General features: G+C 45.9%; 1 protein-coding gene across 1 annotated transcript; it reads right to left on the bottom strand.

Moving 5' to 3' along the window:
* Positions 1-106: 106 nt before the first annotated feature.
* On the bottom strand, positions 107-23,094 carry LOC147115498 (succinate receptor 1-like). The gene is made up of 2 exons (XM_085989431.1): positions 22,972-23,094; positions 107-1,836 (listed from the first exon to the last, which is right to left on the bottom strand). Exon 2 carries the CDS (start codon positions 1,831-1,833, stop codon positions 871-873), a length of 963 nt encoding a protein of 320 aa, XP_085845557.1. The 5' UTR covers positions 1,834-1,836; positions 22,972-23,094; the 3' UTR covers positions 107-870.
* Positions 23,095-24,398: the final 1,304 nt, after the last annotated feature.

Here is a 24,398-nt window from a genome sequence, read left to right as displayed (position 1 = left end):
TAGCCTGTGAACAGTACCTGTGCCTACCCACTCAGACCAGTTAAACAAAGAAGGGGGCAAAATTACAGACAAAACAAAGGACAAAATACACTTCCAGACAGCGAAATTCAGGGAAAAAACATTTATTTTCTATTAATATAGGTAGTGCACAAAAGGAAAGATTTAAATAATACAATGATTGAAATAGCAAATGCTATGAGCTTGATATTGGAAACATGCTCCATGTAAGCCTTTCAAAGTGTCATGGTTTGAACTAACAAACGCAGTCAGATTCTCCCTTTAAATATTGAAATAACCTTTGACAACACCTTATCAAACTATAGAAAAAATATATGCAATGAATGTCAAAATAAAACAGTTCTAATGTCAAGCAAAATAAATCTCAGGATCCATCACACCAACCATAAATAACGTTGGACCTCCTCCTTAGTAAGATGATTTTCCATCTACTGGTGATTTCCTGATACGCTCAATCAGTGGGCAAGCCTCCATGATTTCCGTCACAATTCCGGTTGAACTATGGTGGTGGAGAAGGACCAGCTCCAGGGAAATTCATCGTCTTAGTTTCCCCGGTCTTTCCTTATAACTCAAGCTACTGACACTAGCTAGGAAGCAGCTTCCAAAGTACGGTCCAGAGTTGAGGCCCCTTTTTTTCTCTTGGCTCGACCGGTTTCCATGGTGGCCGGCCAACCCGCGACTACAAGTTTCAGACACGGGTACGGCGAGTTTGAAAACCTACCTCAGTGAATCTGCAGAACAATTCAGATCTCCTCAGTTATTGCCAGGACATATGTGGCTGAATAATTCAACTTTGAGCTTTCTTGAGGTTACGAACTCCCAATGTGACAGGCCTCTGTTATTAGTGCAGCCCTATCTTGCACGCTGTGTGGCATTTCTGAAAAAAAGAGACTTTATGCTGCTCGTAATTGTTTCCCTGAATTTGTCTCCAGAAAGGAAGTAAAAAATTGGGTTTGTAATAATGCTAAGAAACGCTATAGGCCTTGAAATAGCATAAGCAGCCTTTATGCCCTCAATGGTGCAATGTGAAAGGCTGATAACTTCCAATCTGGACACCATTCGGGCATTTCGCAAGATATGATAAGGAGTGAAAAATACGGAGAAAATAACAATTGCCAATATAACTAGCGTGAGAGGTTTTTCAAGAGTGACACTCCGCATTCGCTCTTGATTTAATTGATTTAACTGGCGTGCGGTTTGCACACAGAAGACTCCCATGATGCACATTGGGAGCAGGAACCCGAAAATGGTGAGACACACGTTGTAAATCAGATTATGTGTAGGATTCCCGGAGCTCGCATAATCGACGCACATAATGATGGTACTGTTATCATCAGCTGTGACACCGTTGGCACCAATGAAAGTCAACAAGGGGACTACTTCCAAGGTAACAAAAATCCACAGGCCGATACAGACGAAGATGGCAGTCCTCTTCCTTTGAAAAAGGTGGACCCTCAATGGGTTGCTCACCAACAAGTATCGATCGATGCTAATGCAGGCCAGAAACAGCATGCTTAAGTACATGTTGGTGTAGAGAATGTATCTGTTCAGCTTGCAGAGAAGATGGCCAAATACCCATCTTTTATTATTGGCGTAATAGTCCACAAACATTGGAAGCGTACAGATAAAGATCAGATCCGAAATGGAAAGATTGAAGAGGTAAATATTGCTGCACTTCCACTCCTTCAGGCAGAATATGTAGCCACATATCACAATGATGTTCCCTATCAAGCCTAAGATGAACTCAATGCCGTACATTGTTGGGAGGTAGTAGGTTTCCAGGACATGATTAATGTTTGAGCAAGTCTCATTCATTTCCTAGAATTGCAAGCAAAAACAGGTGAATAGGAATGTTGTAAGGTAATGAAAAATATCACAATCTAGAAGTATTAACATTAAACAATTGCAGCGTATAAGTATTTAAACTGTTTTATTTTACAGACAGCAAGTGGATGTTCAGAGAAAGAATTATAATCAAATTGCACCTTTAAAGGGTTTAAAGCAAACTTCAAAGATTTGCTCCCTTAAGAGTTCTGATGGTGAAACTTGATGATGTTATTTTAAAAGAATTTCCTCTTCTTTCCATCCCTGTGACTAACCCTATTCCTGGTCTGCACTTAATAATGATAATAATAATATAATAATAATAATAATCAACTTTATTGTCATTGTTCGTGCACAAGTGCAGTACAACGAAATGTAGGCTTGTGGCTCCCGAGAGTGTACATTTAGATTAAGACATTTAAACATTCAACATACATTTGGCTTGTAATACATTAACATAAACATAACCATAATAAAGTGCATTGGCAGATGCGCAGGCTTTAGAGTTTATTTGTGGAGTTCAGTAGGATGACAGCCCTGGGAAAGAAGCTGTTCCTAAATCTGGTCGTACGGGTGCGAATGCATCTGTAGCGTCTCCCAGATGGCAGGAGGGCGAACAGACTGTGGCTGGGGTGGGTAGGGTCTTTGATGATGGACTGTGACCTCCGTAAACAGCGTTTCTGGTATATGTGCTCTATGGTCGGTAGCCGGGTGCCGGTAATGCGTTGGGCAGTTTTGACTACCCGCTGCAGGGCTTTCCGGTCATAGTAGCTACAGCTGCCATACCATACTGTGATACAGTTCGTCAGGATGCTCTTCTTCACTTGTGATGCTTTTCAGTCAACTGGTGGAGTGACTCCCCCGCCCATTTTCCCTTGCTTCAGTTTTATTACTATCCTGGCTGTGTTCAACTATCTTAGGGCAGGACCAGGGATTGAACTGCCCTTTCACCCCCTGATCTAACATACTCCAGCTATTGCTTTAGCTGGCCAAGCCAGCAGCTGAAGCTACAGGCAGGATGGGAAAGGATAACTGTCTTCTGCTTGGTGCCTCCTCATGGAACATTATCAAGAGTTTGGTACGTGGATGATCCCAAGTGAGAACCAATGTGTCCTACACGGAACATGTTGGTTGATCCCCAGTTTTGTTTATTCAACTTACGTGGCTGTTGTTTGCCTTTAATTTCTTTGAGGAACTTCCAAAAGAAGAAACAAATACAAATGAGGAACAGAAACTAGCCAAGTCCCAATTATCTGCTTAACCGGGAGACGGGAGCACAGAATCAGTACATAAAAAGAAAAGAAAGACTTGTATTTATATAGCGCCTTTCACAACTTCAGGACGTCTCAAAGCAGTTACAGCCAATGAAGTACTTTTGAAGTGTAGTCACTGTTGTAATGTAGGAAACACGGCAGCTAATTTGCGCACAGCAAGGTCCCATAAACAGCAAATGAGATAAATGACCAGATAATCTGTTTTTAGTGATGATGATTGAGATGAGGGATAAGTATTGGCCAGAACACCAGGGATAACTCCCCTGCTCTTCTGCGACTAATGCCATGGGATCTTTTACGTCCACTTCAGAGCAGACGGGGCCTCGGTTTAATGTCTCATCCGAAAGATGGGAAATGTCAGAGAAATGCCAGTAAATGTAATAAATCAGAAAGGATGCCATACGTGATGCAGTGGAGGTAATTTTGATTTTATGCGACAGTGCAAAATGGGCACGATAATTTCAGCTGTCCCTTATACACCTCTCCTGATCTTCATTTCCATTGACTTCAGCACCCTAGGGCTGGATTTTGTGAATGGAGGTGAGTTGGAGGCGGGACTGCTGCTTGTCGTGCCGATGTCCCGACTCCATCCTTGCCTGACCAGCCAAAGGGATTTTCCCCTGATTAAGCTTGTTAAGCCCGCCCTGCAGGCTCAGCAGGCCAATTAGGGGGGAAGTCACTGACAGATCACGTCAACGTCAGACGTGCTATCTGTCAAGACTTCTTGAAAGAAAAAATGTCAGCATTTGACAGCTCGGTGAAGCTGTCAATCACTGACATTCTCTTTAGTTTGATGAGTCCTTGTCTTCAGAGCTCATCAAACCTTTCAAATTTGTAAATTTCACATGGCTGTTGGAAAGGAGATTCCAACAGCCATTCTGTGAAATTGACAAGCAGGGTGTCGGCTCTCCTGATCCAACTGGCTGAAGGCTGTAAAAAGAAAACATGGTAAGTGAACACTTTTTTAAACTTATCACTCACCTTGCATACTTACCACTCCACACTTGCACCCATCACTCACCTCTACATCTTACTTCCAGGTGCCTCCGACCGCCGCAGACCTCCTCCACGTCTCCTCCAACCCGGCCGGGTTCTCTGAGGTTGGGAAGCCTTCACCTGTGAAGGTAAAATGGCACTAATCCTTTTTTCTGCCTGTTAACTACCTGCTAACAGGCAGTTAAAAGGATTAAATGCCTTTCCCGCTTCCAGGAGTTGGGACCCGAAGCTGCACATCTTCCCACCTCCTGGCAATAAGGACACGGAGGCGGGATGTTGGCGGCTTTGCCATCCGCCCTCACTTTCTCCGAGTTTACCGGCTGTCCCGCCTCCATGCCCGCCTCCTCAGGGCTTGGAGACTCCAGCCCCTAACGTCTGAGGCCCATGTCACCTTGTGCATTACCATCACCAATCACTAGTAATGCTAACTCCTGAGGGAGGCAAAAATGTAATTGCCAATTTTAGGAAAAGCCGAAAGCAATCAAAGAGACCATGGTTGTCCATGAGCATCGCTCGGTATATTTAAATTAAACCCATCAAATGTCCACAATTAAAACACGGGACAATACAAGTCCCGTTCACCCATCACCCCTGTGCTTGTTGACCTACATTGGCTCCCGGTCTGGCAACTCCTTGATTTCAAATCCCTCCATGGCCCTCGCCCCCTCCCTATCTCTGTAACCTGCTGCAGCCCTTCACCCCTCCGAGATTTCTGTGCTCTGTTAGATCCGTGATTCTGAGAGTATGATGTTTTTCAATAACCACACCGATGCTGTAACTTAACAATCAACAGGTATTTACTGGAGTAGGGTAGTCTCAAGACTGGGGGTACAGAGGCATGCTCAAGGCTTATATACAGGTGTGGTCACTGCCGGTACTACAGTATACAGGAGCTGTAAAAGTAGTTCTCTCTTAAAGGTACATACACTACAATTCCTCCCCTTTTAGATTAGCAGTACCCATAATATTCAAATAACAATTAACACTTTAACATGTACATTAAACAACAAAAGTCCATTTATAGATTCAGTCTTTGGGGCAGCTTCCTGATCCTTTCGGGATAGCGCCTTTCCTGAGGTTCTTGTTCTTGGTGCGGAGGCGATTCTGGCCCCTTTTCGTCGGTTAGTTCATTGGTTTCCACTGCTACTGGTTCTGAGGTAGATGCTACCGGTATGTCGGGTTCATCCCCAGGTACGCAAGACATGGGGTTGACTCGTTCCTGTGACGCTAAGATCTGATCGACGTGGCGTCTCACAATGTTCTCCCCGACATCCACTGTGTACATTAATGGCCCCTGCCTTGTGCATATCGTTCCGGGTTGCCATTTCTCTGTTCGGTAGTCATGGGCCAAGACTGGTTGTCCTACATTGAAGCTCCTTGTCGGCTTCTCATTGATGTGCTGGAATTGTTTATCCTCAACATTTCTTCGCAAATTTGGTCTGAGCAAATCCAGACGAGATCTCAACCTTCGGTTAAAGAACATCATGGCCGGGGTCTGGTTGGTGACTGCATGTGTCGCATTTCTGTAGGCTAATAGGAAATTGTCCACCTTATGCTGTAGTGGAATTTCATCGTTGCACATGGCCTTTATCGCCTTTTTAAAGGTTTGTATGAACCTCTCAGCCAATCCATTTGTGGCTGGATGATACGGGGCGGATGTGTAATGCCTGACCCCATTCCTTCTCATAAATTTCCGAAACTCTTCGGACACAAACTGTGGTCCATTATCAGAGCAAATCTGTTCTGACAAGCCGTTCCTGGCAAATATGGTCCGTAGGACTGCAATCATTTTCTCTGTAGTGGTTGAGGACATTTTTATCACCTCAGGCCATTTCGAGTGAGCATCCACTGCTATTAAGAACATTGAGTCCATGAATGGACCAGCTAAATCAATGTGCACCCGTTGCCATGGAGAGGAGGGCCACTCCCATGGGTGTAGAGGGGCATGTGGTGGTGCATTTTGGACCTTCTGGCATCCTGAGCAGCTCTTGGTTAGGTCCTCGATTTGTTGATCGATCCCCGGCCACCACACATAAGCCCTAGCAAGGCTTTTCATTTTCACCCCTCCCAGATGACCTTCATGAAGCTCATTTAGCACTCTCTCCCTTAACTTGGGTGGAATCACCACTCGGGATCCACACATCACTGTCCCCTGGCATACTGACAGCTGTTCTCTTCTGGATGAGAATGCTGGCAACAGTGAGTTGCCATGTGTTGGCCACCCCCTCACCGTCAAATCATATACCCGAGACAGTGTCGGATCATTGCGGGTCTCCTTCTCTATATCCGCGTTAGTTACTGGCAATCGTTCAATTATTGATGAATAAAATATCTCGATAGGGTCCACTGCTGGTGCTTCCTCCACAGTAGGCACTGGCAGGCGTGATAGCCCATCAGCGTTTCCATGCTGTTTCGTGCCTTTATATTCTATTTCATATTGATTCGCCCCTAGAAACAGGGACCATCTTTGTAACCGTTGTGCAGTCATCACTGCAACGCCCTTCTTAGGATTAAAGATGGAGACAAGTGGTTGGTGGTCAGTCAGCAAGGTGAACTTCTGCCCATGCAGATAGTGGTTGAATTTTTTTACTCCCCACACTAGGCTGAGGGCCTCCCTGTCAATCTGGGCGTAGTTGCGCTCAGCTGAGGTTAGTGACCGAGACGCAAAGGCTACTGGCCTCTCCAACCCAACTGGGAATTTGTGCGACAGCACCGCTCCAATGCCATAGGGTGATGTATCACATGCCAAACGAATTGGTAGTGCTGGGTTGAAATGGGTCAACACCTCTTTTGATGTGATCAATTCTTTACACTTCTGGAAAGCTCGTCTACGTTCGTCATTCCACTTCCATGGTACCCCTGTTTGCAGTAGGGTGTTCAGTCGGTGTAATACCGTGGACAAATTTGGTAAGAACTTATGGTCGTAGTTTACCAGCCCGAGGAACGACCTCAGTTGTGACACATTTTCCGGTGCTGGAGCCTTGACTACTGCCTCAATCTTTTCAGGGGACTTATGTAACCCCTCTTCAGCGATGACGTGGCCACAATACGAGATCTGCTTCTGGAAAAACTCGCACTTGTGGCGATTAGCTCGTAGCCCATATTCCTTTAATCTGGTGAGCACCTTCTCCAAGTTGGCGAGGTGATCACTGTCATTTTCGCCCGTGGCCAGGATGTCGTCCAAATAACACTGGGTCCCTGGAGTCCCTTGCAGGACTTGATCCATCGCCCTTTGCCAAATAGCCGGAGCCGATGCTACCCCGAACACCAGCCGGTTGTATTGACAGAGACCTTTATGAGTGTTGATCGTGAGGTATTGTTTCGAGGCTTCTTCTACCTCCATTTGCAAGTATGCCTGGGCTAGATCAATTTTGGTGAAGCATTTACCTCCAGATAGCGAGGCGAAAATATCCTCAATTCGTGGAAGCAGATATTGTACCGTGTGAAGGACTGGGTTCACTGTCACCTTAAAATCCCCACAGATGCGGACCTTCTTTGGTTCCCCAGGCGTATTACTCAACGACCTCTTCATTACAGGAACGATGGGTGTAGCCCACTTGCTCCAGTCTACTTTGGACAGTACTCCTGAATGTTCCAACCCTTCCAGCTCTGCTTCGACGGCTGGTCTGATCGCATAAGGCACAGGTCTGGCCTTAAGAAACTTTGGGCTTGCATTTTCCTCTATTTTAATCATTGCTGTTATGCCTTTTAGTGTTCCGAGTCCCTCCTGGAACACTTCTTTTACGTCAGTTAGCATTTTTGACAGTCGTCCAGGTGTGACGTCGTCATCCTTTTTGGCCTCAACCTTCAGTGCCTGTATGGAATGCCAATCTAATTGTATCTTCCGGATCCATTCACGTCCTAGCAGTGGTGGTCCTCCATTTGGCAATACATATAAGTCCATTTTCGGTATTTCCTGGCCTTTGTATATCACTTTCACCCTTATCTTTCCTTTGGGGTAGACTTTTTGCCCTGTGTATGTCTTCAAGACAATCTCTGTAGCTTTCAAGGGTATATGTGAAAATAGCCGCTTATAGTCCCTTTGGTTTATGACTGTTAGGGCTGATCCTGTGTCCAATTCCATTTTCACTTGGACTCCATCTATCTTGAGTGTAACCCAGATAGTCTGGTGATCCTCCATTTTGGTTACCTTATGTAGTTTCAGACAACCCAGCTCCTTGCTTCCGGAGTCTGTGTCACTTTTCTGTTCGTCTGAACTACTGTCCATCACCTTGTGTACCTTTTTGTACTTCTCCTGTGGAGATTTCTTGCTGTTGGTTTTCTTCCCAGACCTGCAGACTCTTGCTATGTGTCCTGCTTTTCCACACTGTCTGCACACTTGGTCCTTGAACCAACAATCCTTCTGGTCGTGTGTTGTTCTGCCGCAGCGATAACACTTCCCTGTTCCATAGGTCATTTCATTGGTGCCATATTCTTGCGGTCTCCATTGTATCTCTGCAGCGCCCCTTGCGGCTGCTTCATATGATACTGCCATACTGAAAGCCTTGTCCAGCGTAAGATCCTTTTCTGATAGAAGCCATTTCTGGGTTCCTTCACTTTGAAGCCCACACACAAACTTGTCCCTTAACGTATCTGCTAGTTCCACTCCAAACTGGCAGTGTTTCGATAGCTTGCGCAGTTCCGTTAAGTACTCAGCGTTGCTTTCGTCTTTGTGTTGGTTCCTTTTATGGAACATAAATCGTTCTGCTATCAGCAGCGGTGTGGGGTTTAAGTGGTCCTGTAGGATTTCTACTATGCTTTCGAAATTCTTATTCACAGGCTTCTCTGGGGTTATTAGGTTTCGCAGTAACCCATAAGTTTTTGCACCCATGGAATTTAACAAAACCAGTGCTTTCCTAGCATCTGGCACTTCATTCGTCCTGCAGTACACCTCAATATGTTCCACATATATCGCCCAATCTTCAACTTCATTGTCGAACATAGAGATACTGCCACTCTTCGGCATCCCTGGGTGTGATTTAACTGTCAAAAATGGCGTCTCCCGCGCTTTCCCTTCTTCTCTGCTGGCACAAAATGGCGTCTCCCGTGCTTTCCTTTGTTCCCGCGCTCGCCCTTCTTCTCTGTGCAGCTTCTAAAAATGGCGTCTCCCGCGCTCTTCCTTCTTCTCCGCGGCTCAATGGCATCTCCCGCGCTCTCCCTTCTTCTCCCCGCGGACACTGTTCAGCCCTTGAGCCCTGGCTATGCTCTGCGCGTTTTTTTTTTTTTTTCTGTGCGCCTTTCCCGTTTCCGCCGCTCGGTCCTGAACCCGGCTGCTGCTTTACCTTCTCTCTCTCCGTTTTGTTTTTCCTCGACGCCGTTCGGTTTTCAACCCCCGGCTGTGCCCTGTGCGCTTCACCCTCTATCTTACCCCGTTGACGCTGCTTGGCTTTTTCTCTGCCGTCGGTTGGCTCCAGCCGCCTCTGTCCGGGAAGGGTATGCGCTGTACCTGGTACCTGTTGTCAGTCTGTTGCTGATCGTCATGGCTGGGAAACCAAGCCCGGCTCTCCACAGCCTCCCCTGTGATGTTCACTCTCTGCCGGATGACTGGGCGTTTGCTCATGGTTGACGCCTGTGTTTCTGGCCTCGACTTTCTTTCACCGCCCTCGAAGGGAAATGCAGAATTGCAGGTAGATTTGAATCGACACTCGTCGCCACTGTTAGATCCGTGATTCTGAGAGTATGATGTTTTTCAATAACCACACGGATGCTGTAACTTAACAATCAACAGGTATTTACTGGAGTAGGGTAGTCTCAAGACTGGGGGTACAGAGGCATGCTCAAGGCTTATATACAGGTATGGTCACTGCCGGTACTACAGTATACAGGAGCTGTAAAAGTAGTTCTCTCTTAAAGGTACATACACTACATGCTCCTCCAACTCTGGCCTCTTGTACATCCCCAATTTCCATCGCACCACCATTGGCTGCCGTGCCTTCATCAGCCTGGGCCCTAAGCTCTGGAATTCCCTCCCTAAATCTATTTGCCTCTCCACCTTTCTCTCCTTCTTTAAGGCACTCTCTTGAGCATCCCTGATTATAATCGCTCAACCTTTGGTGGCCGTGCCTTCTGTTGCCGAGGCCCTAAGCTCTGGAATTCCCTCCCTGAACCTCTCCGCCCCGCTACCTCTCTTTCCTCCTTTAAGACACTCCTTAAAACCTACCTCTTTGACCAAGCTTTTGGTCACCTTTTGGCCTTCTTCCGTGCTGTAACCATTCTATGATTCTATGATTCTAAATGCACCCTTGTTTCTGGCTGTGTTGTAATGGAACCATCCATTCATACAACTAACTGCAGGCTTGTGTGCGAGTCCAGGGCTCATTTTCTGCCCCTCACACACCCTTTGGCCAGAATCTCTCTGCAGTGTCTTTGAAAAAGTCCTGATCGAGGCATTTATTTTCTTTCTTTACATTATTTGCTTTCCTGCCCTCTTCATGAATGAAACGAGGTGCAAAGTGACAGCAGCAATGCCTTTTTAAGGAAATCTTTTCTGTGCTCTTCTCATTCACAAACCTCATCTACCTTTTTGTTACACTTTACGAGCAGAACGAAATGCTTCCTCTTAATGCACTTGAAGGATTAGCTCTGTGACACGATATTAGTTTTCATATTGTAAAAGGATTAAACTAATTTCCATAATAAGTGATTAGTGCCAATTCTGGCAGCAAATTCATTCTTTCTATTTCCAGTATTCGCATTTCAGAACGAATTCAATGGCCTGGTTTCAAAACAATTGGACATTACAATTCAATGAAAAACAGCTTTTAATTGAATGCCCTAAAATCTGATCAGAGCATCTTTAGGTCAGGGAGATGGGGGATTTCTGCTTGTGCAGAGGCGATTGGATGTACTGATGACCACAAAATAAATCTTCCTGCTCTGGAAGTGTAGTTTGTTGGTGTCAATAGCGACTTGTGATCCACGTACTGAAGCTAGGGACTTTCCTTCCACGTAATAGGATTAGATTTTCAATGGGCCTCCCTGGCGTGAAACTGGCCAACATTTATTCCTCAATCAACATCACCCAAAAAAACCCAGATTGTCTGGTCACTATCATGTTGCTGTTGTGGGACCTTGCTGTGTGCAACAGTGACTACATTTCATAAGTACATCATTGGCTGCAAAGCGCTTAGGGGCATCCTGAGGCTGTGAAAAATGCTATATATAAATGCAAGTTAAGAACATAAGAACTTAAGAAATAGGAGCAGGAGTGGGCCATATGGCCCCTGGATCCTCTTCCGCCATTCAAAAAGATCATGGTTGATCTTCTACCTCAGTGCTATTGGGAGCAGCAGCGAGAGCGGACTGACCTGTGAGGGAACAGGCGAAGGAGGAGCGAGGAAATAAAGCCCGAGGCTCGAGGCCCAGACTGAGCAGCAGTGAGAGCGGACCTCAAAAGGCAACATTCGAAAGTGACGTCAGAGATTAAAAGTGACATTGGCACAAGGGAAGGAGCTGATTGGTAAGTAGGACCTGATGAGCATTTCTACAGTCCAGTCATTAAAGTGAAAGTAAGGTCTCTAGTTTAGAGTAAGTAGTGCTTAAAGTGAAGTAAGGTCCCTAGTGTATTTAATATTCTTTTATTTAAAGGAAGTAAAGGGAGTAAATTAAGGGTAGGACATGGCAGGGCAGCTCGGCAGCGTGGAGTGCTCCTCCCGTGCTATGTGGGAAGTCAGGGACACTTTCGGTGTCCAGGGCGAACATGTGTGCAGGAAGTGTCTCCAGCCGCAGCTACTCGAAATCTGCTGGAGCTGTGGCTGGAGTCACTGTGGAGCATCCGCGAGGCTGAGATCTTCGTGGATAGCACATTTAACAAGGTGGTCACACCGCAGGTAAAGAGTGCACAGGCAGAAAGGGAATGGGTGACCGCCAGACAGAGTAAAAGAACTAGGAATGTAGAGCAGGAGTTCCCTGGGTCCATCACATATCAAAGTTTGCAGATGATACAAAGATGGGAGGGAAAGTAGTGAGTGAGGAGGACATAAAAAACCTGCAAAGTGACATAGACAGGCTAAGTAAGTGGGCAGAGATTTGGCAGATGGAATACAATACTGGAAAGTGTGAGGTTATGCACTTTGGCAGGAAAAATCACAGAGCAAGTTATTATCTTAATGGCAAGAAACTGGAAAGTACTGTAGTACAAAGGGATCTGGGGGTCCTGGTGCACGAAACTCAAAAAGTTAGTATGCAGGTGCAGCAAGTGATCAAGAAGGCCAATGGAATGTTGGCTTTTATTGCTAGGGGGATAGAATATAAAAACAGGGAGGTATTGCTGCAGTTATACAAGGTATTGGTGAGACCGCACCTGGAATACTGCATACAGTTTTGGTGTCCATACTTAAGAAAAGACATACTTGCTCTCGAGTCAGTACAAAGAAGGTTCACTCGGTTAATCCCGGGAATGAGGGGGTGGTCATATGGGGAGAGGTTGAGTAGATTGGGACTCTACTCGTTGGAGTTCAGAAGAATGAGAGGCGATCTTATTGAAACATATAAGATTGTGAAGGGGCTTGATCGGGTGGATGCGGTGAGGATGTTCCCAATGATGGGTGAAACTAGAACTAGGGGGCATAATCTTAAAATAAGGGGCTGCTCTTTCAAAACTGAGATGAGGAGAAACTTCTTCACTCAGAGGGTGGTAGGTTTGTGGAATTTGCTGCCCCAGAAAGCTGTGGAAGCTGCATCATTAAATAAATTTAAAACAGAAATAGATAGTTTCCTAGAAGTAAAGGGAATTAAGGGTTACAGGGAGCGGGCAGGAAATTGGACATGAGTCTAGGTTCGGAATGTTCATGGCCCTGTGGGTAGTGGAGCGGGCCCAGGGGCCGTGTAGCCTGGTTCTGTTCCTACTTCTTGTGTTCTAATTCTGTGTTAGATTTCAGGAGATGGTTTTATTCCTGTTCCTGGCTGGGGTGGAGATCGCCTTACAGGAGGTAAGTACTGTAGAAAATATAGGGACAGAGTGATCTCCTGGAAGAGTTTCGATCCCTAGATGGGTCGGAGGGGAATTTCCCAGATTTTTTCTCCCAAATTGGCCATTGGGTTTTTTATCTGGTTTTTCGCCTCTCCCGGGAGATCACATGGGTTCGGGTGGGATGGGAAGTGATAGAAGATTTGAGGTAAGGATCAGATCAGCCATGATCTTATTGAATGGTGGAGCAGGCTCGAGGGGTCGATTGGCCTACTCCTGCTCCTATTTCTTATGTTCTTATGTTCCAACAGATTTTCCGTTTTGGATACTGCTGGGGGAGATGGTTTCTCAGGGGAATGCAGCAAGATCCAAGTCTGTGGCAGTACGAGTGGCTCAGATGCACAGGAGGGGAGGAAAAAGAGTGGGAGAGCAATAGTGATAGGGGATTCTATCGTAAGGGGAACAGATAGACGTTCCTGTGGCCGCAGACGTGACTCCAGGATGGTATGTTGCCTCCGTGGTGCCGGGGTCAAGGATGTCACTGAGTGGCTGCAGGACATTCTGAAGGGGGAGGGTGAACAGCCAGAGGTCGTGGTTCATATCGGTACCAACGACATAGGTAGAAAGAGGGATGAGGTCCTGCAAGCAGAATATAGGGATCTAGGAAATCAATGAAAAAGCAGGACATCAAAGGTAGTAATCTCAGGATCACTCCCAGTGCCACGTGCTAGCGAGAGCAGAAATAGGAGAATAGACCAGATGAATACGTGGCTGGAGAGATGGTGTAGGAGGGAGGGATTTAAATTCCTGAGGCATTGGGACCAATTCTGGGGAAGGTGGGACCTGGACGGGTTACACCTCGGCAGAAACGGGACCAACATCCTCGCAGGGGGGTTTGCTAGTGCTGTTGGGAAGGATTTAAACTAGTTTGTCAGGGGGCTGGGAACCTAAGTGTGGGCCCAGAACGGAGAGAACCAAAGCTGGAAGTGCAAGTTAGAAAAGTAGTCAGCAAAACTAGTAGGGTGCAGAAACAAAGGCCAACAGTAAAGAGGGTCAAAGTGCAGAAAAATATTAAACAGACAAAGTTGAAGGCACTTTATCTAAATACATGTAGCATTCGCAACAAGGTGGATGAATTAATGGCACTAATAGAAGTAAATGGGTATGATGTAATTTCCATTACAGAGACATGGTTGCAGGGTAACCAAAGCTGGCAACTGAATGTTCCAGGGTACTCAGCATTTAGGAAGGACAGACAAAAAGGAAAAGGAGGTGGCATAGCGCTGTTAATAAGGGATGAGATCGGTACGGTAGAGATAAAAGATCTTGGCTTGGCAGATCGTGATGTAGAACTGGAATCAATTTGGGTGGAGCTAAGAAACAGCAAAGGGTGGAAAACATTGGTGGGAGTTGTGTATAGGCCACCAAACAGTAATGGTAATGTAGGGCACAGTATCAATCAAGAGATTAGAAGTGCATGTAATAAGGGCAATACAGTAATCATGGGGGACTTTAATCTACATATTGACTGAGCAAATCAAATTACCACTAATGGTGTGGAGGACAAATTCTTGGAATGCATGCGAGATGGTTTCCTGGATCAGTATGTGGAGGAACCAACCAGGGAACAGGCTATTCTGGATCTGGTACTATGTGATGAGAAAAGGCTAATCAATAATCTTGAGGTAAAGGGGCCTTTAGGGACAAGTGACCATAATATGATTGAATTTTACATTAAGTTTGAGAGTGATGTTGTCCAATCTGAAACTAAGGTCTTCGATCTAAACAGAGGAAACTACAAGGGTATGAGGGACAAGTTGGCCACGGTAGATTGGGAGACTACACTAAAAGGTATGAAGGTGGACATAGAATGGCTAACATTCAAGGAAATAATGCATAATTTGCAACAAACATATATTCCTCTAGGACATAAAAACCCAAAAGGGAAAGTGATCCAACCATGGCTAACAAAAGAAATGAAAGCTAGTATTAAGTCAAAGAAGGAAGCTTATAAAGTTGCCAGAAAAAGCAGTCAGCCTGAGGATTGGGATCTTTTTAGAAATCAGCAAAGGGGGACCAAGAAATTGATAAAGAAAGGGAAAATGGAATATGAGCACAAACTAGCGAAAAATATAAAAACGGATTGTAAAAGCTTCTATAGGTATGTGAAAAGGAAAAGACTGGCAAAGGTAAATGTAGGACCTTTACAGTCAGAGACAGGAGAATTTATAATGGGGAATGAGGAAATGGCAGAGAAATTAAATAAATACTTTGTTTCAATCTTCACGGAGGAAGACACAAAAAATCTCCCAGAAATACAAGAAAACCAAGGGTGTGAAGAGAATGAGGAACATAAAAAAATTATTATTAGTAAAAAAACAGTACTAGCAAAATTAATGGGACTAAAAGTCGATATATCCCAAGGAGCAGATGACCTACATCCTAGGATTTTGAAAGCGGTGGCCATTGGAATAGTGGACGCACTGGTTGTCATCTTCCAAAATTCTATAGATTCTGGAATGGTTCCTGCAGATTGGAGTATAGCAAATGTAACCCCGCTATTTAAGAAAGGAGGGAGAGAGAAAACGGGGAACTACAGATCTGTTAGCCTCACTTCAGTAGTTGGGAAAATGCTGGGATCGATTATAAAGGATGCAATAATTGGGCACTTAGAAACTAACAGTAAGATTGGGCAGAGTCAACATGGATTTATGAAAGGGAAATCCTGTTTGACAAACCTATTGGAGTTCTTTGAGAATGTAACTAGTGGAGTAGACAAAGGGGAACCGGTAGATATGGTGTATCTTGATTTTCAGAAGGCCTTCGCTAAGGTCCCACACAAGAGGTTGGTGAACAAAATTAAGGCATATGCAATTGGGGGTAATATACTAGCATGGATTGAGAATTGGTTAACCGACAGAAAACAAAAAATAGGGATAAACGGGTCTTTTTCAGGATGGCAGGCTGTGACTAGTGGGGTACCGCAAGGATCGGTGCTTGGGCCCCAGCTATTCACAATCTATATCAATGATTTGGATGAGGGGACTAAATGTAACATTTCCAAATTTGCTGATGATACAAAGCTAGGTGGCAGTGTCAGTTGCGAAGAGGATGTGAAGAGGCTTCAAGGGGATCTCGTCAGGCTCAGTGAGTGGGCGAGAACATGGCAGATGGAATAAAAAGTGGATAAATGTGAAGTTATCCACTTTGGTAGAAAAAACAGAAAGGCAGAGTATTTCCTAAATGGTGAAAGATTGGGGAATGCAGATGCTCAAAGGGACCTGGGTGTCCTTATACATGAGTCACTGAAAGTGAATGTGCAGGTGTAGCTAGCCATTAGGAAGGCAAATGTTATGCTGGCCTTCATTACAAGAGGATTTGAGCACAGGAGTAAAGAAGTCTTACTCCAATTATATAGGGCCTTGGTGAGACCACACTTGGATTACTGTGTATAATTTTGGTCTTACCTAATGAAGGATATACTTGCCATAGAGGGAGTGCAACGAAGATTCACGAGATTGATTCCTGGGATGGCGGGACTGTCGTATGAGAAGAGATTGAGTAAACTAGGCCTGTATTCTCTTGAATTCAGAAGAATGAGAGGGGATCTCATTGAAGCATACAAAATTATTACAGGACTTAATAGGATGGATGTTGGGAGAATGTTTCCCTTGGCTGGGGAGTCTAGAACCAGGGGCCACAGCCTCAAGATAAAGGGTAGGACATTCAGCACTGAGATGAGAAGACATTTCTTCACACAGAGGGTGGTGAATCTTTGTAATTCTCTACCCCAGAGCGCTGTGGAGGCTCAGTCATTGGGTATATTCAAAACAGAAGTCGATAGATTTCTGACTAGTAAGGGCATCAAGGGATATGGTGATGGGGCCGGTGAATGGAGTTGAGGCAGAAGATCAGCCATGATCTCATTGAATGGCGGAGCAGGCTCGAGGGACCAAATGGCCGACTCCTGCTCCTATTTCTTATGTTCTTATTCTAATGTTCTTAACTCCCGATTCCCATATCCCTTGATTCCCTTAGTGCCCAAAAATCTATCGATCTCAGCCTTGAATATACCCAATGACTGAGCTTCCACAGCCCTCTGGGGTAGAGAATTCCAAAGATTCACAACCCTCTGAGTGAAGAAATGCCTCCTGATCCCAGTCTTAAATGGCCGACCCATTATCCTGAGACTATGCCCCCTAGTTCTAAACTCCCCAACCAGGGAAAACAGCCTCTCAGCATCTAACCTGTCAATCCCTCTAAGAATCTTATGTGTTTCAATGAGATTGCTTCTCATTCTTCAAAACTCCAGAGAATATAATGCCCATTTTACTCAATCTCTCCTCATAGCACAAACTTCTCATCCCAGGAATCAATCCAGTGAACCGTTATTCCTTTCTTCTGTGTAGATACACTTTCCATATCCAGGAGCCCAGTGACAGATTTAGGGATGACAAAGATCTGATATATGGATCATCTACACGGTTCTTATGTACAATCCAGGCAAACTCTGTCAACACAGGATCGGCTTTTTCCTTTCAACTTTGGTGTTGACGACATTGAGCGTTGGTTTTCAACTTGAAAACCGCGGGGCGTGAAATTGGGCGTTGTCGATCGGCCGCCCGTTATTGAAACCGTCCGTTTTCTATTACCGTTGACTTCAAAGGGAGATGAAAAGGTGGTTTATATAACCGCCAGTCGATTTGGATCGCCCAATTTATAATGCCCGGGGAGGCAAGTTGCAAATCTAGGTTGGACAGGATTTCTGCCTCTGTCAGGGGAACCCATCTAGAGGGCTGGCAGAATGATTAGGCACTTTACAGCCTTCTGGACTCAATATCGAGTTCAACAATTTCAGATCATAACCTCGGCCCCCATTACATTTTTACTTATTTTTTATCTACCCCTTTGTTTTGGTTTTCCCCCTCCCCCCTTTCTTTTTTTTCTCTCTCCCACCTGGCAGCTGTCTCCCATTCTGCCAGCACATTTCACACCTAATCTAGAGCTGTCTTTTGTCTCCACTAGTCCTATCACCATCTCGTCTCATTTTGAATACCTCTTAAGGGCCTAGAAATTCAGTAAGGCCCCGCCAGGTCTTCAGCGCCTGAAATTTAGCGCTCGCCCGGATTCCCGCAGCGCCCGCCTGAAATTCAGTTGCGACGGGCCAAGACGGAGGCGGGCGCTACTGCAGGGTTTGGCCGCCTCGCTTGGGGCGATGAAAGTCTATTTCAGGCGTCCAGCTGCCACTGCACCACCCGATGCGGTGCGGCAGGCTGGGGTACTGCAGGCCTCCTCCTTCTCTTAAAGAGGAGCTGCCTGCAGCCATGAGATCGCCGCTGGATTCCCCCGGCAAATGAGCCCGGCACCACGGAGAAGTGCCGGGCTCGCGGGAGTCAGACAGCAATGCCGCGGGGGGGTGGTGCAGGAGTCCGGGGAAGGAGGTGCGGCCATGCGGCCGCCGGGAAAGCGGCCGGCCGCCCCTCCACCTTTATGCGCCGGCCTCTCGGAGCTGCAAGGCCCCGTTTTCCAAACGTTGTTTGCGGCCGCTGCGGGCGAGGCGGCCGCAACTGAATTTGGCCTTCGGAACGGAATCGCGTTGGAACCGGGGCGCTGCGCACACCGATGACGTCATCGGTGCCGGAGCAGCGCTACCGGCTAACGCCAATGTTAGGGTCCAACTTAATTTCGGGCACTAAAAAACTTCCGGCGCAACCCACTGTTCCGCCCCTAAGTGGGCGCAAACGCAACTGAATTTCTAGGCCAATGTCTCTTCACTTCTCTTTTGTTCTCTCCCAGCCTGGCCTTTCAACCTATTTGATTTCCTGTGCCTTTCCAGTCTTGACAAAGGGTTTGACCCGAAACGTTGACTCTATTTTCTCTCCACGGATGTTGCCTGGCCTGCTGAGTTTTTCCAGCATTTTCTGTTGTGATTTCCAGTTTCATGATGGTTATTATGGGTTGCTCATCATCACTTACATAGGAACAGGACTAGGCCATTCGGCCCCTCGAGCCTATTTCCCTATTCAGCTAGATCATGGCTGATCGGTACCTCAGCTCCATTTAACCGTTTTTGCTCCATATTATTTGATAATCTTACCTAACCAAAATCTATCGATTTCAGTCTTGAAAATTTAAATTGACCCGGCATCCACAGCCTTTGTGATGGGGCGAGAGTTCCAGATATCCATTGCCTTTTGTATTTGCCCACTGAAAATCCTTGAAGTGAATGCTCTCTGGCCGATTTTCCTCTTCCACTCTAGGATAATAATAGATAAAGAGGATGGGCTAGATTTTCGGGGAGCCGTCAGGCGGGGTTTCAGGCATGTGGGGGGGGGGAATCCTGAATTCGGGGGTCCCGACACCATCCCGCCCAAAACCCCGCCCCACGTAAGTTTCAGGGGCGGTGGGTACCCACCCCGCACTGGGACCCGCCGACCCCAGGCGGGAAGGGATTAGTGCCAATTAACTGCCTGTTAACAGGTAGTTAACAGGCAGTTTTTAGCCTAATCCCTATTTTGAGGGGTTTCGTGTGGGTTTCCCGACGGCTGCAAACCACGCCAGGTTGGAGCGGCGGGCCGTCGGGTTGAAGGAGTTGGAGGGGTCGCGATGTCGGCACTCGGGTGAGTGATGGGTGCATGAGTGCAAAGGTAAGTGTGTTTAGTGTATCTAAAGTGTGTAAAGAACTTTTACTTACCTGTACTTACCTTAACAGCCTTTCTTCCTGTAGCCGTCGGGAGCCCATCACTCAGCCGGAACTTAAAGCTGAACGGCTGCGATCTGTCAAAAGTGACAGCCTTCAGCTTTGAGTGCCGGTGACAGTTCTAACTGAGTCTGTGCAGAACGACTCATGTTAGAAATCAGAGTGTAAGTGTTTGAAAGCTTCAAACAGCTGTAAAACACTGATATTTCATCTGTCAAGTTCTCTTGACAGATGAAATTGCAGTCTGTGACATCACCTGTTGCCGGGTGGCCCTTAATTGGTCTGCTGAGCCCGCTGGGCGGGCTCAACAAGGTCAATCAAGGGAAAATCGAGCGGATTGGCCGGACGTCGAAGTAGGCGGGTCAAAAACCCGAAAGGGGAAGTCCCGCCTTCTTCCCGACAGGTTCTCCAAAATCTACCCCGATGTGTTTAAAAGGTTGGCAGTACTCAAAGTAGAAAAGTCACCCAGTCCGGATGGGGGGCACTTAGGTTGCGGAGGGAAGTGCAGGTGGAAATTGAGGAGGCTCTGGCCACAATCTTCCAATACCCCTTATGTATGGGGGTGGTGCCCCAGAGGACCGGAAGATTGCATATGTTACACCACTGTTCAAAAAAAGAGAGAGGGATAAACCCGGCAATTAAAGGCCAGTCAGCCTAACGTCGGTAGTGGGGAAACTTTTTCAGACATTAATCCGGGACAAAATTAATTGGCACTTGGAAAAATGTGGGTTAATAAATTAAAGCCAGCATAAATTTGATAAAGGCAAATCGTATCTGACTAACTTGATTGAGTTCTTTGGTGAAGTAACGCAAAGTGGGTAGTGCGGTTGATGTTTTATATAAATTGAAGCCCGTGGGATTAAATGGGCAGTGGCTGCGTGGCTACGGGACAGAGAGCAGAGAGTGGCGGTGAACGGTTGATTTTTCAGACTGGAGGGAAGTGTGGGGTGGTGTCCCCCAGGGGTCAATGTTGGGACCACTGCTTTTTCTGATGATATATTAATGACCTGGACTTGGGTAAAGAGGACATAATTTCAAAGATATGAAACTCAGAAATGTAGTAAACAATGAGGAGGATAGTAACAGACTTCAGGAGAACATAGACAGACTGGTGAAATGGGCAGACACACATCAGGTGAAATTTAACGCAGGGAAGTGTGAAGTGATTCGTTTTGGTAGGAAGAATGAGGAGAGGCAATATCAACTACATGCTACAATTTTAAAGGGGGCACAAGAACAGAGAGATCTGGGGCTGTGTGCACACAAGTCTTTGAGGAGATTTGATGGACGGGTTCAAAATCTTGAACAGTTTTGATAGAGTAAATAAGGAGAAACGGTTTTCAATGGCAGAAGAGTCGGTAACCAGAGGACACAGATTTAAAGTGATTGGCAAAAGAGCCGGACATGAGGAAAAGGAATGTTACACAGTGAGTTGTTGTGATCTGGAATGCCCTGCCTGAATGGGTGCTGGAAGCAGATTCAATAGTAACTTTCAAAAGAGAATTAGATAAATACTTGAAGGGGAAAAAAATTGCAGGGCTATGGGGTAAAAGCAAGGGAGTGGGACTAATGGGAGAGCTCTTTGAAAGAGCCGGCACAAGCACGATGGGCCGAATGGCCGCCTTCTGTGCTGTAAGATCCTACGATGCTATGATTCTCTATGATTCTCAGATTCACCCAAAATCAAGTAAAATGCCAGTGTAAACCTATGCTCTCGTCTCCACATTGTGGCATTGTACAAGAGAGGAAGCTTATTGCAGACCAGGCAAAATCAACAGTAAAGTACACTCACGCAACAAGTAGGATAACAGCAGGAGAGAAACTTTGTAAGCATACGGTAGCAGTGCCACGAGTTTTACCAATAATTTTTCATTCAATCTGCAACTGTACTAATGTCCTAAGGTTACTGTCATTGAATCTATAAAATGCGCGTGGAGGATTGATACAGCACTTTTATTTAGCTGGCATATAAATTATGCAACTTAAAATTTTGAAAAATTAAAAAATAACATCATTCGTCAAACTAGTGTGCGCTTCTTGTATGTAGAAAGCATTCAAGCATACACGGTTATCTGTGGCATCCTTGAACGCATTTCCCAGCAAGGAAAGCATGACTGTGCTTACAGTGAAGCTGCTCGGTAACTGCTTGAGAAGCGTTAAAGGTGTGCAGTAACGGTCTGCTATTTTTTTCGTTACCTCTAACAAAATCCCATTCTCCGGAATTGGTGTCAACTCACATTTCCACTCTCTCATCAGTTGTTTGTTGAGCTCCGCAAGAAACAGGCATCTCATTTCCTCTGCTTAGCGGCCTGGTACACAACAACAACTGGCATTCATATAGCGCCTTCAACGTAGTGAAATGTCCCCGAGGCAGGTCACGGGAGCGTTATTAGAGAAAATTTGACACTTGGCCACATCAGGAGAAATTAGGACAGGGGAACCAAAAGCTTGGTCAAAGAGGCAGGTTTAAAGGAGCGTCTTGAAGGAGGAGAGAGAGGTAGAGAGGCAGAGAGGTTTAGGGAGGGTGGAAGTGTTCCTGGGTACTGGACTCAGGAAAATTGACCCCAGTGCATTAACTGGCTAGCATTCTGAAAAATTTGCTTTCTAACTCCCTCACAAATATAGTAATGAATCTACAATATCTTTCAACTGTATTTCATTGGTTGTTTCAATTAAATTATAAAATACAAATTGAGCAAACGCCTGGGGTATAATTCCCTCTGGCTGAAATTGTAGTACACCAGTTAACGAGTTACATAAAGTCCTGTCTGCATATTTCTGGGTTAACAGTCTGCAGGAATTTATCCAAGGCAAAGGAAACAGAATATAAGCCCGTAAATTTTGAGGTGTAATTTCCAGCCAGAATAGCGGGAGTGCCATAAATCTGGCGCGCTGACCCCTGATCCCGATTTGCCAATCTACAATCCCACCGTAAAGGACTCTGCCCCGGGGGACCAGCATCTCACAACATTGAAGCCATAACAAGTAATTTTGTGAGACGCTAGTCCCACTGCCGTTCTCGCTAGCGGTGAGGGTGGTGACGGAGATGGCACGACAACATTTAGAAACCCCGATTTTCTGTTGGTCACGACCCTCCACAAGCCTTGCATTGCAAACGTACCCCCATACTGTCTGTGTTACATATTGAAAAATAAGCCACAGTTTAAAACATATTGCTAGCTAGCTTAAGGATGTTTTGACTTGACTTATTGTAATTAATGATTTTATCCAAATGAGAGGCAGGCACTTACCCTTTAAGATATATATTTGTATTTGGAAGCTTTTGAGGTTGTTGATGCCTACCTGTAGCTGTGCAGGTTTTGAATGAATTGCCATTTCCTGTTTATTGTGGTGCTGATTCATAGCCAGCCTTATTACCATAATTATTCTGCCTAAATGAAACACATTGTGCTGTGGCTGGTGGCCCTAAAGCAGACCAAGACTTCTCTTTTGTATTGACAAAGGCGTGTCATGTATTTACCACTTCCCAGACATTTGTTTCCTTGATTGTTAGCATAGTTCGATAAATGATTCACATAAATGCAGGGTGGCAACCTTTGCTTTTGAACAAAGAACAAGGAACCAATGCTCAGGTGTTGTATAGAAGAATGAAAGAAAGAAAGAATTTGCTTTCATGCATCGCCGCTCAAGACGTCAGGATGCCCCAAAGAGAACTCACCTGCTCTTCTTCGAAATAATGCCACCTGAGAGGATAGAGATAAGAACATAAAAATTAGGAGCAGGAGTGGGCCATACAGCCCCTCGAGCCTGCTCCGCCATTCAATAAGATCATGGCTGATCATCGACCTCAACTCCACCTTCCCGATCCCCCATATCCCTTGATTCCCCTCGAGTCCAAAAATCTATCTATCTCGGCCTTGAATATACTCAACGACTCAGCATCCACAATCCTTTGGGGCAGAGAATTCCAAAGATTTACAAGCCTCTGAGTGAAGAAATTCCTCCTCATCACGGTCTTAAATGGCCGACCCCTTACCCTGAGACTATGCCCCCTAGTTGTAGACTCTCCAGACGGGGCCTCGGTTTAACATCTCAATCTGCAGGTCTAAATCCCGGAGTAGATTTTCAACTTGCTGCCTGGGCATGAAGCTGCTGATGCGGATCTGCTGCCCAGCAGAGAAATTGACCGATTTCCATCGGCACGGTTTTGACTTTTGTGCCAGCGACTGTGGAGCGCCCCGGCTGATCGCCCGTACCCGCGGCAAAAAGCCGTCTGCGATTTACAGCTGGCGGCCTCGTTAACATCGGGCTGGTGAGCTGCGGACCATCAAACGAGCGTCCCCGTGCAACTCATATAAACATAGAAACATAGAAAAATAGGAGCAGGAGTAGGCCATTCGGCTCTTCGAACCTGCTCCGCCATTCAATATGATCATGGCTGATCCTCTATCTCAATACCATATTCCCGCTCTCTCCCCATACACCCTGATTTGCGTTTAGAAATCTATCTATCTCCTTCTTAAATATATTCAGTGACTTGGCCTCCACAGCCTTCTGTGGTAGAGAATTCCACAGGTTCACCACCCTCTGAGTGAAGAAACTTCTCCTCATCTCAGTCCTAAATGTCCTACCCCGTATCCTGAGACTGTGGCCCCTCGTTCTAGACCCCCCAGCCAGGGGAAACATCCTCCCTGCATCCAGTCTGTCTAGCCCTGTC

The sequence above is a fragment of the Somniosus microcephalus genome, chromosome 6 (assembly GCF_052327205.1).
Source record: "Somniosus microcephalus isolate GS21.2 chromosome 6, FLI_Smic_1.0, whole genome shotgun sequence".
NCBI classification, from domain to species: domain Eukaryota; kingdom Metazoa; phylum Chordata; class Chondrichthyes; order Squaliformes; family Somniosidae; genus Somniosus; species Somniosus microcephalus.
Note: the sequence above shows the minus strand (reverse complement) of the source record. Positions and strands in the feature narration are given on the sequence as shown.